General features: G+C 50.4%; 1 protein-coding gene across 16 annotated transcripts in view; it reads right to left on the bottom strand.

Annotated features, from left to right (window-relative positions):
* The window catches only part of camk2d1 (calcium/calmodulin-dependent protein kinase (CaM kinase) II delta 1), a 45,305-nt gene that overhangs the window by 31,802 nt on the left and 63 nt on the right, over positions 1-13,440 (bottom strand). For all 16 annotated transcript variants that reach the window (XM_068599659.1, XM_068599648.1, XM_068599651.1 and 13 more), the window contains exons 1-2: positions 13,169-13,440; positions 11,581-11,675 (exon numbers count right to left, since the gene is read on the bottom strand). The exon at positions 13,169-13,440 is cut by the window's right edge. In XM_068599659.1, the coding sequence (XP_068455760.1) occupies positions 11,581-11,675; positions 13,169-13,230 (157 nt within the window). In that variant the 5' untranslated portion in view covers positions 13,231-13,440. The remainder of the gene's footprint in view (positions 1-11,580; positions 11,676-13,168) is intronic.

Here is a 13,440-nt window from a genome sequence, read left to right as displayed (position 1 = left end):
CTCTCTCTCTCTCTCTCTCTGGCTCTCTCTCTCTCTCTGGCTCTCTCTCTCTCTCTGGCTCTCTCTCTCTCTCTGGCTCTCTCTCTCTCTCTCTGGCTCTCTCTCTCTCTCTGGCTCTCTCTCTCTCTCTGGCTCTCTCTCTCTCTCTGGCTCTCTCTCTCTGGCTCTCTCTCTCTCTCTCTGGCTCTCTCTCTCTCTCTCTCTCGCTCGCTCGCTCTCTAGACGCCGGCTCACACAACCTTTGAACTCCAGGAAGTGCTTAACAATATGGATATGATTTAGATTGTAATATTAACTGATGTTTAAAAGAAGCCCCCTTTGACATGAACTCTTGAAACACGCTGTGGTTGTTGTTGAGCAGAAACTGTCTCGTCTAGACGTCATCGGCTGTGAACGAGTCATGACTTCAACAAAGGGTTCAGCATGACGGGTTGTGACCTCATTATTGGATCTACAGAGGGAGGTCATGTGACATGGGGCCTTGACTTCCTGTGAAACGCTGACATGCAAACTGAATGAAGGTTGAGGACATCAACACTACCACACCAGCTCAGATGAGAGGGATTAAAAGCACCACGAGTCCTTCTGGTGACGGAGCCTCACGTCTCCAACAGGAAGGACCTGCTTTACATCCCAGTGCTCTGGTGACGCCAGAGGCCACAGGGACCTGTAGTAACATCTGTTTCTATCTCCCTCCCCTCATCTGCTCATTCAAATTACTCCAGATAGCACCACGCAAACTCAGAGAGCAGCCAGGGACAATGCTGAGCATTGTTTACAACAACAAGCTGGAGATGCAACATGACAACATGTGTGATGGTTAGAGGACAACATGTGTGATGGTTAGAGGACAACATGTGTGATGGTTAGAGGACAACATGTGTGATGGTTAGAGGACAACATGTGTGATGGTTAGAGGACAACATGTGTGATGGTTAGAGGACAACATGTGTGATGGTTAGAGGACAACATGTGTGATGGTTAGAGGACAACATGTGTGATAGTTAGAGGACAACATGTGTGATGGTTAGAGGACAACATGTGTGATGGTTAGAGGACAACATGTGTGATGGTTAGAGGACAACATGTGTGATAGTTAGAGGACAACATGTGTGATGGTTAGAGGACAACATGTGTGATGGTTAGAGGACAACATGTGTGATGGTTAGAGGACAACATGTGTGATAGTTAGAGGACAACATGTGTGATGGTTAGAGGACAACATGTGTGATGGTTAGAGGACAACACGCTGGCAGTCATGATCCACACATGCTTTAGTGTTTGCATATAAAATACTAAAATCCATTGTTGGTGCAGATCAGGTTACACATGATGTTTGGGGAGCTGTCCCTTTAACGCATGTCAAGCGGTTAATGGTTAAATTGGGATTACATCATCACGTTAGTGTGGAGGTCCTCACCACAGAGCATCTCTTGTGTTAAATAAACGTGTGATGTGCTTCATGGACAGCCTGCAGCTCGTTGAGCATCCAGATGGAGGGACATGAAATCCTCTCCTTGCTCTCAGGCTGAGTGCCGCTGAAGAGGCGGCTTTAAATCCCAGCGCTGCTCTAATCTGGAGCTGGAACAGAGCCGGCCTGCTTCTGAGATAAAACTGCTAAGAGGACAATTTAAAAGGTTCCTCTGGTGACACCAGAGTTCACATGAGCCGAGAGGCAGCAGCATGGACAACAACAACAACAACAACAACAACAACAACACAGTGCTACGTGATGACCACACAATCACCGCCTCAAACACACAACATTATTCACTTAAAGCTCGTGGCTGATACTGAAACTGGATGAATTCCATCATAACACAGGATTTAACAAAATGTTTTCATTTATTCATATGTTGAAGGCAAACTACTGCATTCAGCTGTCAGGACATTAACACTGATACCGCTGCTCTGTGAGAGAGGCTCTGTGAGCGAGGCTCTGTGAGAGAGGCTCTGTGAGAGAGGCTCTGTGAGAGAGGCTCTGTGACAGAGCGCTGGAGAGAGACTCTGTAATAAAACGTCTTGTTTTCATGCGTGTGAAGCAGAACCACTTCATCAATATTACGACCCGTGTGAGGAACTCAATATGTCTTCGACAGTTAGAAACCGTTTGTCAATCGTGTTGTTTTTTTCTGCTGTAAGCAAAATGTGCTGTTCAGGCTCCAAGTGTCACGCAAGCTAACACACACAGTTGTATTGACTCAACGTCCACACAAACAGTCACTGGAGCGTCTTCACTGGCAGACATCTTGACATCTAGGATGCGTCCAGTCAAGTCACCCACACATACCTGTGCAGGTGCACACAGGTCTGCTTCTGCAACAACTGCTCTAAAATATGCAAACAGGTGGGCGTGAAGCCACATTCCAGCTCCTGAAGGAGCTCCGGCCCAACAGAGGAGAAGCATTTCATGAGGGGAACAGTTCAGCCTCCTGTTGTGTGAACGGTGCGTTCAGGGAAACACACGACCTGTCTGTCAAACCGGGCACATATGGCTGTGAGCACATCCCCCGCTGGCGACCTTCATTCACCACCACCCACTCATCTCTCACTGCGTCGCTCCATCTTTATCCTTTTCTTTCCCCGATTCATCTCTTTCCCAACAGCATATATAATATCCATCGCCTAGCAGATTGTAACGTGTTATGGAGCATCTTTTAAAAGCTGCGGAATATGAATGCATCATTCATCAATCCTCTCCTCTTCGCGTGCCATGCGCTCATTCATATGCAATGATGGAGAGCAGAAGAGGTGCTGGTCTGGAGTCCAGCACCGGGACTGAAACAGGATGCAGAGTGATCCGTGGTGGGAGAACCCAACAGAACCTCTGCAGGCCGAGAAACCCAACCCTAACCCAACGCATGAGCAGGAAGAGGACCTGCAGAGGCAGCTGGGTCTTTACGAGCAGTGGATAAGGTTGATGAGGGGGGCGCCCCACCTACCATGACATGAGGGGGCGCCCCACCTACCATGACATGAGGGGGGCGCCCCACCTACCATGACATGAGGGGGGCGCCCCACCTACCATGACATGAGGGGGCGCCCCACCTACCATGACATGAGGGGGGCGCCCCACCTACCATGACATGAGGGGGCGCCCCACCTACCATGACATGAGGGGGGCGCCCCACCTACCATGACATGAGGGGAGCGCCCCACCTACCATGACATGAGGGGGCGCCCCACCGACCATGACATGAGGGTGGCGTCCCACCCCTCTGCCACATGATGGGGGCGCCCCACCACCATAACATGAGGAGGGCGCCCCACCACTATAACATGAGGAGGGCGCCCCACCTACTATGACATGGTGATCTTTGAGGATGAGGATCTTTCTCCACGCTAACTTTGAGGAAGAGGCTTCAGAGGTTCAGGTGGAGCTCATCCTCCTGAACCAGCGTTTCCTCTCTCATCATGTGATGAGTCAACGTGTTCCCACACCAATCTGATTCAGTCTGTGGGATTAAAGTGGAAAGTGACCACACCGTCAGCCTGTGTGTGTGTGTGTGTGTGTGTGTGTGTGTGTGTGTGTGTGTGTGTGTGTGTGTGTGTGTGTGTGTGTGTGTGTGTGTGTGTGCGCGCGCGCGCACGCGTGTGTTAGACAAATATTTAAAAGGAAATCCTGGAAACTGTTACTGAGTGAAGAGTGACTAATGGGGAACACATGCGCAGAGCGGTGGAGCTGTGCAGCAGCAGCATGCTGCCGTGCAGCAGCAGCATGCTGCCGTGCTCCTGAGCTCCATGAGGATGAACACCTGGTACCTGATGAAACACCTGGTACCTGATGAAACACCTGGTACCTGATGAAACACCTGGTACCTGATGAAACACCTGGTACCTGATGAAACACTTGGTACCTGATGAAACACCTGGTACCTGACGGCCTCCTCCTCACACACTGAACCCTGTGAAGCCCGGACTGGACCTGTACCGTCAACATGGAGGCCACTTCCTGCTCCCAGCTGTCTTCTGTCAGAGCCCCAGCAGCTCTTTTCTGACACAACGCAACACAACAGACCGGGTGAAGCACGGAGGAGGTGTGTGTGTCTGGCTGTGAGGCAGCACGAGACCCGGATTATAAACCCAGAATTACACACAAACACTAATCCACTGTTGGATTGAGTCCTGCTGTAGCCTCCTGTGTGCAGAGGCTCAGCATACCATGTCATGATGTCACATGACGACGGCCAGGAGGACACACAATACACCACTCAGCTGTCCGATCTAGGAGATGTAGCTCTGCAGTGTTCCACCTACCATGACATGAGGGGGCGTCCCACCACCATGACATGAGGGGGCGTCCCACCACCATGACATGAGGGGGGGCGTCCCACCACCATGACATGAGGGGGGCGTCCCACCACCATGACATGAGGGGGCGTCCCACCACCATGACATGAGGGGGGGCGTCCCACCACCATGACATGAGGGGGGGCGCCCCACCACCATGACATGAGGGGGGCGTCCCACCACCATGACATGAGGGGGGCACCCCACCACCATGACATGAGGGGGGGGCGTCCCACCACCATGACATGAGGGGGGGGCGTCCCACCACCATGACATGAGGGGGGGCGCCCCACCACCATGACATGAGGGGGGGGCGTCCCACCACCATGACATGAGGGGGGCACCCCACCACCATGACATGAGGGGGGCACCCCACCACCATGACACATCAATGGCCAGCTGGTCTTTACAGGGTAACATACTGTTGGGGCCGTACCTTCTTCATAATGTGCATAACTTGGTTGTTTCTTCACAGCTTTGAAGGTCTAACCTCTCTGTTAAATCACGATCACAGAAACATGTCACACATGCTTTCTTTCCTCGTTCATGTAGCTCATTGAGTCAATTTATAGCCGTGAGTCACCCTCAAGTGTAGGCGTGTGATGTCGACAGCGGTGTGCCACAACCTCAATTATGTTTCACTGCAGCTCCCGGATCATGTTCTGATCCAAAGAACAGAAACCTGCTGCGTTTCTCATGAGAACACATCTGCTGCTACATTTCTAAATGACGAGCCTCTTGTGTTCATCGTCGGTTAGTTGGTGCAGAACAATGTGCAGTGAGCGGTAGAGAAGCAGTGTTTAGAGTGGTTGTAAAGAGCTCATATGAAACCAAAGGCTTTCATGCTCATTACTTCCAAGCTGAAGGACTTTGTAAGCCATCGGCTGAGGGGACGCAGCAGGGAGACACTGATGACCTGGAGATGAAGCCACAGCTTCTGCAGAGCAGCAGGGAGGCTGAGCCATGTGAACATCACATGGGAGACTCTCCAAGGCTAAGACAAACTGGTGGAGCACGTTATTGGTTCATGTTCCCTTCATCCTCACTAATCAGTGGGAAACTGAACTATCTCAGGAAGATCTAATGAATGTTAGAGTTTAAAGAGCTGTGTGTTTGATCCAGTGGAGCTCAAACTCCTCACAGCTAGTGAGAGAGCTAGAGATGCCTTCAGGGACATTGTGTGTTACGGTAGAAACGTGGACTCACTCCCCATGGAGGCACAAAGGACTGGAACCAAGTCACAAAGCTCCAGGTGATTTTGAAATGATTAGCACAAATAAAATAAGTATTAGGGTTAGGGTTAGGGACGCCAGTGGGCAATATGGCGAAAAAGTGAAAATAATTTCCAGGAAGGAAAACGATGACTGCTGTTCCAAGACTGTTGTGAGATGAGTCAGCACATGGACCCCATGACATCACCAGCAGCTGGAGCACTACAGCCATCTCTTCATCTAAAATCATCTCATGTTGTTGCACATCCAGAGGATATCACATCCCATTTCTGGGCATAAACCCCAGAATGTTCTGGATCCACAAGCCTTTACAAACTGGAAGCAAGCGGCAGCTGAGCAGCACAGAGAGGCGCGAAGGATCAGGTTGCTTAGAGGAAGAGGAAGACGAAGAAGAAGACGAAGGGGAGTACTGAGGGAACACATGTGGGGAGTCAGCTGTGTTTGGAATATAGATCCAGTCCATCAGTATTAAAGAGTTCTGGATCACCAGAACAAGAAGAGGGAGAAAAACAAGAAGATCATCCTTCATGATCCCAGAGGAGCTGCTGCAGCAGAGCAGGGACTTAACATGGAGAGAGAAATAAAACCAGTACATTCAACTAGTGCGACAATTAAAGACTAACTTAGATGTGAACTGCACACAGTTAGGAGGTATTCTACAAGGAGCTAAGCCTGAAGCTAAGCTAACCCTGGTCTCCTCCAGCACTAGTCTGCTGATGAAGGTCCGTTGGTGCAGGCAATGCATGATGGGAGCCGTGCTCCCGTCAGGCCAGATGCCATCCCTCTGAGACAGGAGGCTGCACACTGCTTCAGAGACACCGTGTCCATTAATTAGACCAGGAGGAACCTCAGGGAGGCGCCGGCTCATCAGCAGAACCTCTGTGGACATTAACTACTATCCTGCCTCAAGTCTCATCACACAGAGACTTGTTGTACAAAGCATGTTGTCCGTGCTGCAATTAACACATGCATGATGACAGCGGTGAGGACGAGATGAGAGAAGATGCAAAACACTCCTGTGTGTTCATAAAAACATCCCTGTTTCATAACCAACCTTAAATAAGGAGCTAACAGCTCGTTCCTGGACCTCTCAGAGACGTCAACATCACACAGAGCTCGTCGCTGAGATTCAGAGGGACACGAGAAGATAATACCAGTGATCATTACAGCCAATATATCCATGATTACAGCTGCGTACAGCAACAGGATGCTGGCCGCCCTTCATAAGAGCACGCAGTGCTGACGGTCTGAAGAGCGTTCACTATGCAGGAAATCAGCCCGGACTTCATTGCAGCAGGCCTTCACTGCAGCAGGCCTTCACTGCAGCAGGCCTTCACTGCAGCAGGCCTTCACTGCAGCAGGCCTTCACTGCAGCAGGCCTTCATTGCAGCAGGCCTTCATTGCAGCAGGCCTTCATTGCAGCAGGCCTTCATTGCAGCAGGCCTTCACTGCAGCAGGCCTTCACTGCAGCAGGCCTTCATTGCAGCAGGCCTTCATTGCAGCAGGCGGCTGGCCTTCACTGCAGCAGGCCTTCATTGCAGCAGGCCTTCATTGCAGCAGGCCTTCATTGCAGCAGGCCTTCATTGCAGCAGGCCTTCATTGCAGCAGGCCTTCATTGCAGCAGGCGGCTGGCCTTCATTGCAGCAGGCCTTCACTGCAGCAGGCCTTCACTGCAGCAGGCCTTCACTGCAGCAGGCCTTCACTGCAGCAGGCCTTCACTGCAGCAGGCCTTCACTGCAGCAGGCAACCGCCTGCTGCAATGCTTAAGTGGCTGTCCTACTTGTCCTAATGAGGATTTAGAATAAAGCCCAGAGGGAATGCTCCAGTTTCTCCCGTGTTTTAGAGCGACAGGAAGAGTGAATGATGACACCAATGACAGAAGAGAAGGGAGGGGCTTATTTACCATGATGTGAAACATGTTAAACACGTTAAATAAGCCTTAACATGATCCCAATAACATGATGTTAAACACGTTAAATAACCCTCAACTGGACAAAGCCACCAAACGCTACAGGAAACAAAGTTGTGTAACAAGATGGAACTTTAATATTGGACTTTTTTTTTAAAAAAAACCTAATTGTTTCCGCCATGTTTGAGCATGAATGCAGCACACGGTCCAGGCTTGTTTCCCAGCTGTAGGGAGGAAGCGAAGGAAACACAGGTATGGATGATACCTGCAGGAGCTCTTCCTGAGGAGGCTCTTTTAGATTACTAAATAGTTGAGTCCATGACCTCGCCTCACTGTTTGCAGCGCGTCTATCTAATACACATTGCATGCTGTTGATTCCCTCATCCCTTCACTTATTCATCTCCTTAGCTTGAACACTGGAGCCGAAGAGGAAACAACATGGATTTTTGTTTTAAAAAGCGAGAGGCTGCAATGAGAAGTCCTCCTCGTGCCAGTTGACTGATGGGGAATGAGGCAGAGATGAAACTCTGCCTGAGGACGGGGATCCTCTCAGCTTCAGGGTTTATTCACGCTTCCTCGCTCTGGTGAGCTATTTATAGCTCATGAGATCAGCTGTGCATCACTTAAGAGTCTGAATTATTACAAATGTAGACTTCTGCACTCGTGTGAAGCTTCACGTCTCAGTGCAGCTCTCTCTCTCTCTCTCTCTCCCTCCATGGAGACGGGTTAACACCAGGATAAAGCTTCTGGAGGGAACTAACCTCCATCTGGCTCTGCTGCGGTAGAAAAGTGAACTTTCAGTCAACATGAACGTCGACAGAGATCCACTGACAAAGCCTTTCATCCTGATGAGACAACCTCTTGCTCCTGGAAGAACACCAGTGATGTCACACCTTAAAACCAGCTGATGGGCTAGAGCGACCGCACTGAGGCCGCCGGCCCGGTTCTGATGCCGCAGATGTGGTGGGACCGGACAAGGCAGACAGAAGGTGGACACGTGTAGTGACAACGGACTCAATCTGCTCCAGCGCAAGAGTTCATGTCTGAAGGAAACCGCTGGTGTCACAAGATTATTTTACTGTCATCACACAACAGGACTGCATATTGCATTAATGGCCTGCTCTCTCTCTCTCTCTCACACACACACACACACACACACACACGTCGGGTCGTCCCCTTGGGCCAGGCTTACAGCACATTAAACAGCTCTGTGTGTGTGTGTGTGTGTGTGTGTGTGTGTGTGTGTGTGTGTGTGTGTGTGTGTGTGTGTGTTAAATGAAACGAGCCGTTTCAAACTCAGTAAATCATATTATTGGTCATTGTTCTCAGAACAATGGCGGCATCAGGCTTGTGCATAATTACCAGCACAGAGGCTGTGATATGCTTCACCCACAGCCTATATTTAGCCTCCATCTCTCTGGTTTCCATGGGAATGGAGAGTTCCCGGCGAGCGGGCCCTCGGGTGTTTTCCAGCAGAAAGGCTCCTGAACCTCTCTGGCTCTTCGGCCCGGTGGGTTTGTGTAGTGATCGTTTCCACTCGGCCGCGTCCAAGCAGCGTCTGCCACCGCTGGCCTGGTTTCCTCACGCGGGAACTCTCACACATCTGGAGCGCGACGCTGTGACTCAGTGTCAGAGCTCCTGAGCGTCTCATTCAAACCACGGTGGAAACCAAACATGATCTTTTGGTTTTGCATTCATAAAGAAATGTCGTCAATAAAAAAATAAGTTGATTAGACTATTCAAAAAAGCTTTACGGCCCAAAACAGGAAGACGCTGCCGAGACGGAAGAAAGGCTTGAAAGGCAGCATGAGCTAACAAGGAGACAGCAACATGAGCTAACTCTAGCCAGCACAGCTACACAGAGACAGCAACATGAGCTAACTCTAGCCAGCACAGCTACGCAGAGACAGCAACATGAGCTAACTCTAGCCAGCACAGCTACGCAGAGACAGCAACATGAGCTAACTCTAGCCAGCACAGCTACACAGAGACAGCAACATGAGCTAACTCTAGCCAGCACAGCTACACAGAGACAGCAACATGAGCTAACTCTAGCCAGCAGAGCTACACAGAGACAGCAACATGAGCTAACTCTAGCCAGCAGAGCTACACAGAGACAGCAACATGAGCTAACTCTAGCCAGCACAGCTACACAGAGACAGCAACATGAGCTAACTCTAGCCAGCACAGCTACACAGAGACAGCAACATGAGCTAACTCTAGCCAGCACAGCTACGCAGAGACAGCAACATGAGCTAACTCTAGCCAGCACAGCTACACAGAGACAGCAACATGAGCTAACTCTAGCAAGCACAGCTACACAAAGACAGCAACATGAGCTAACTCTAGCCAGCACAGCTACGCAGAGACAGCAACATGAGCTAACTCTAGCCAGCACAGCTACGCAGAGACAGCAACATGAGCTAACTCTAGCCAGCAGAGCTACACAGAGACAGCAACATGAGCTAACTGTAGCCAGCACAGCTACACAGAGACAGCAACATGAGCTAACTCTAGCCAGCAGAGCTACAGGAGATAGCAACATGAGCTAACTCTAGCCAGCACAGCTACACAGAGACAGCAACATGAGCTAACTCTAGCCAGCAGAGCTACAGGAGATAGCAACATGAGCTGTTCATACACAGGGAAAACTCTGGATTCATGCAAACAGTATTTTAGTTGAGAGTCACCAGGAGGCCCATCGCTGCTTTACAGAACCACCTTCATACTTTACATTCTGTTATTCTGGATAGTTTCATACTATAAACATGTGAAAAAATGACAAATCTAAATGATGATTTAAAATCAGAAAACATTTGACTAGGAGAAGCTCGTTGGGTCAGACCTCTTGATATTGATCTGGATATTACAGCGGTGCTGTAGAGTTGATCGTTGGTGCTTTACAAAAAGAACCGTCTGGTCAATAATCAGCAGTAATGTGCAGATGATACATGTGTTGAAACGATACAACAAAGCAATGCAAACACATAGTTCTGGTCTTATCCAGCACAGTCTCTGGCTTTTCCTCAGCTCTACTCGTCTCTTCATCCAGAACTCAGTTCACTGAAGTATCAGTGCAGACTGAAGTCTGAACTATTGAAAGGCTCCTTTATGGAACAGCTGACATCTCGTACCCTCAGGATCCAATCAGAGCACCCTGAGGAGCCGATGCTGCTCTCAATCCGTGGTCCTGTCTCCATACCAACGGCCCACTTCCTGAGCCCCGGGGGAGGGGGGGGCTTTATCTTTTAAATATTCTGACATTGTACTTCAAGTGATGGCACAAACACTATCACAGCAACAATGCAGCGCTCAAGACACAAACAAGGAAAACACAGACATGATGATGCAGAACCAATAGTTCAGCAGACGAGAAGAGAACTTCTGACTTCAGGAAACAGATCACAAACAAACACTTTGTCAAAACGCACTACGGCCTGTGGTGTGAAGGCAAAGTCTACAGACACGAAGCCTCTCCTGTACACAGCTTCCTGTTAAGGGATTCCTCTGAGCAGCGCTCTGGGTTTTCCCTTCAGCTTCCCCTGAGCTTCCCCTCAGCCACAACACAACGCTGCCCAACTCTGGACCTTTAACCCGAGTGTGTCATCAGAACCATGAGCAGACAAGTTGCTCACCAGAACTCAGATTAGTGAGAGGATCTGACCATCCAGAGCCACCCTAACTCTAACCTTAGCCTTAACCCTAACCTTAACCTTAACCTTAGCCATATCCATATCCCTAACCCTAACCTTAGCCATATCCCTAACCCTAACCTTAGCCCTAACCCTAACCTTAACCCTAACCCTAACCTTAGCCTTAACCCTAACCTTAACCTTAGCCATATCCCTAACCCTAACCTTAGCCATATCCCTAACCCTAACCTTAGCCATATCCCTAACCCTAACCTTAGCCCTAACCCTAACCTTAACCCTAACCCTAACCTTAACCCTAACCCAGAGCCTAAAACCACTAGCGGCCACCTGGGAGGCCGACTGCGTGTTCACAGGAGGAATACGACAACAACACAACAAATACATAAGAAATAAAGGAATCTGTGTGTGAATTAACTTTCCAGAACAATTTTACTGCCAATTTAAGATCACCAGATATTGTACACACACACACACACACACACACACACACACTCACCCCTGGCTGACAACTTCTTGGTGTTGATTATCTTGGCAGCGTATTCTTGTCCCGTGGAGATCTTCATGCAGCGCCTCACCACAGAGAACGCCCCCCTGCACAGGACACGGGTCAGTACCACACAGTACCACACAGTACCACACAGTACCACACAGTACCACACAGTCAGTAATAATAATAGTTTCAACTTATGTAGCGCTTTTCATAGTACACAAAGACGCTTTACACAATAGTCAATAACAGACGCAACAGAACACGAACGTGAAGACAAGAACAAACAAAAACAAACAACAAAATATGTAAGGTAATAAAGAAATAATGAGAAGTAAACAGAAGAGGCTGCGTGGAGCGGAGGACAGGTGCAGAGGTTCATCAGGTGAAAGCAGGTTGGAAGAGGTGTGTTTTGAGGGCTTGTTTGAATGATGGGAGGGTGGAGCCTGACAGGTGTGGATGGGAAGGTGTTCCAGAGGGGGGGTGCAGCAGCTGAGAAGACCCTGTCGCCCCAGATCCACCACCTGGTCCTGATGGTGTTTAGAGTGGTTGTACCGGCGGACCTGAGGCAACGGGTTAGGGCGTGGAGGAGGAGCAGTTCAGCAAGGTAGGGAGGGGGGGGGGGGGGTAGGTTGTTTAGGGCTTTGTAGGTCAGTACTACACAGTACCACACAGTCACAGTCAGTCAGTACCAGACAGTCAGTACCAGACAGTCAGTACCAGACAGTCCTGGTTTTAATGGACCATTAAATGCATCACGCTCCTTGTCACAGCGGGTCTTTACGTCACAGACGTGTTGTGTTATGAACTGCAGCAGCTTCACTGTTACAAGGCTTTACAGGTACAGTCCGGCCTCCACCAAACACCTGTTACCTGTGACTCTCCGCTGGGTTACATGAACGCGCTGTAGTGCGCGGATGTGGACGTGGAGCCGCACAAAGCAGCGGAGGAATTTCAACCCTTTGCAGTTCGTATAAGAGGAGCAGAAGAAGAAAAGGGCGGAAACTTGAATGCGTGTGAAACGCGTCCTGGGTCTGCAGGGAGGCGCGCGCACCTCCTAAGCGCGCGACACAGGTGGTTCCTTCTGACCTCAAAGCCGTCCCCACCGGGACCGCGTGGCCGTGCAGGCGCGTGGCCGTGCAGGCGCGTGGCCGTGCAGGCGCGTGGCCGTGCAGGCGCGTGGCCGTGCAGGCGCGTGGCCGTGCAGGCGCGTGGCCGTGCAGGCGCGTTTGTGGAGTTTAAACACAAAATCCACTTTTCCAGCGCGCGCCGATGGGCGTCAACGAGCCTGTCGCTCCAAAAGTTGAGCAACATGGCAACATACGGGACCGGACATGCGACGCGTTCACGTTTCGGGGGAAATAAAAGTACTTTATGTTCTTCATGGGAAACTAAAGGTCGCGTCACTAGTTAATCAATACCTATTTGTATTTGAACGGGGTTTGGCGTGACGTCACTGAGCAAGCCCAGGTAGGACCAGGTGACGTCATGGTCTCCCGCGGAGCGGGTGAGTCCAGACTCGGACGGTGTGGCACGCGGAGCACTAATGAAAGCGAACAGGAACAGTAGAAGCAGTAGAAGCAGTAGAAGCACTCACTTCCCCAGCTCCTCGTACAGCTGGTACTCGTCGGTGAACCTGGTGCAGGTCGTTGAAGCCATGACGAGGTGAGCGCACAGCAACTTGGGAAACTGGCAGCCTCGGTCGCGTTAGTTCTGCCCACGAACCCGGTTCCCCTCCGGCGGAGAAAGTGACACTTGTCTTCGTTCGGCGGAGAAAGTCAAAGTCCTCGCGCAGCTGCTTTCGGAGAGACTCGGGTCCGCTCGGCTCCGCTCGGCTCGTGTTCGCAGAGCCGCTTCCTCCTGGAGTTG

Source organism: Clinocottus analis, unplaced genomic scaffold (assembly GCF_023055335.1).
Source record: "Clinocottus analis isolate CAN_PGR_092001 unplaced genomic scaffold, fCliAna1.0.p SCAF_49, whole genome shotgun sequence".
In the NCBI taxonomy this organism is placed as follows: domain Eukaryota; kingdom Metazoa; phylum Chordata; class Actinopteri; order Perciformes; family Cottidae; genus Clinocottus; species Clinocottus analis.
The sequence above is the reverse complement of the archived record's forward strand: the minus strand, read 5'-3'. Positions and strand labels throughout refer to the sequence as shown.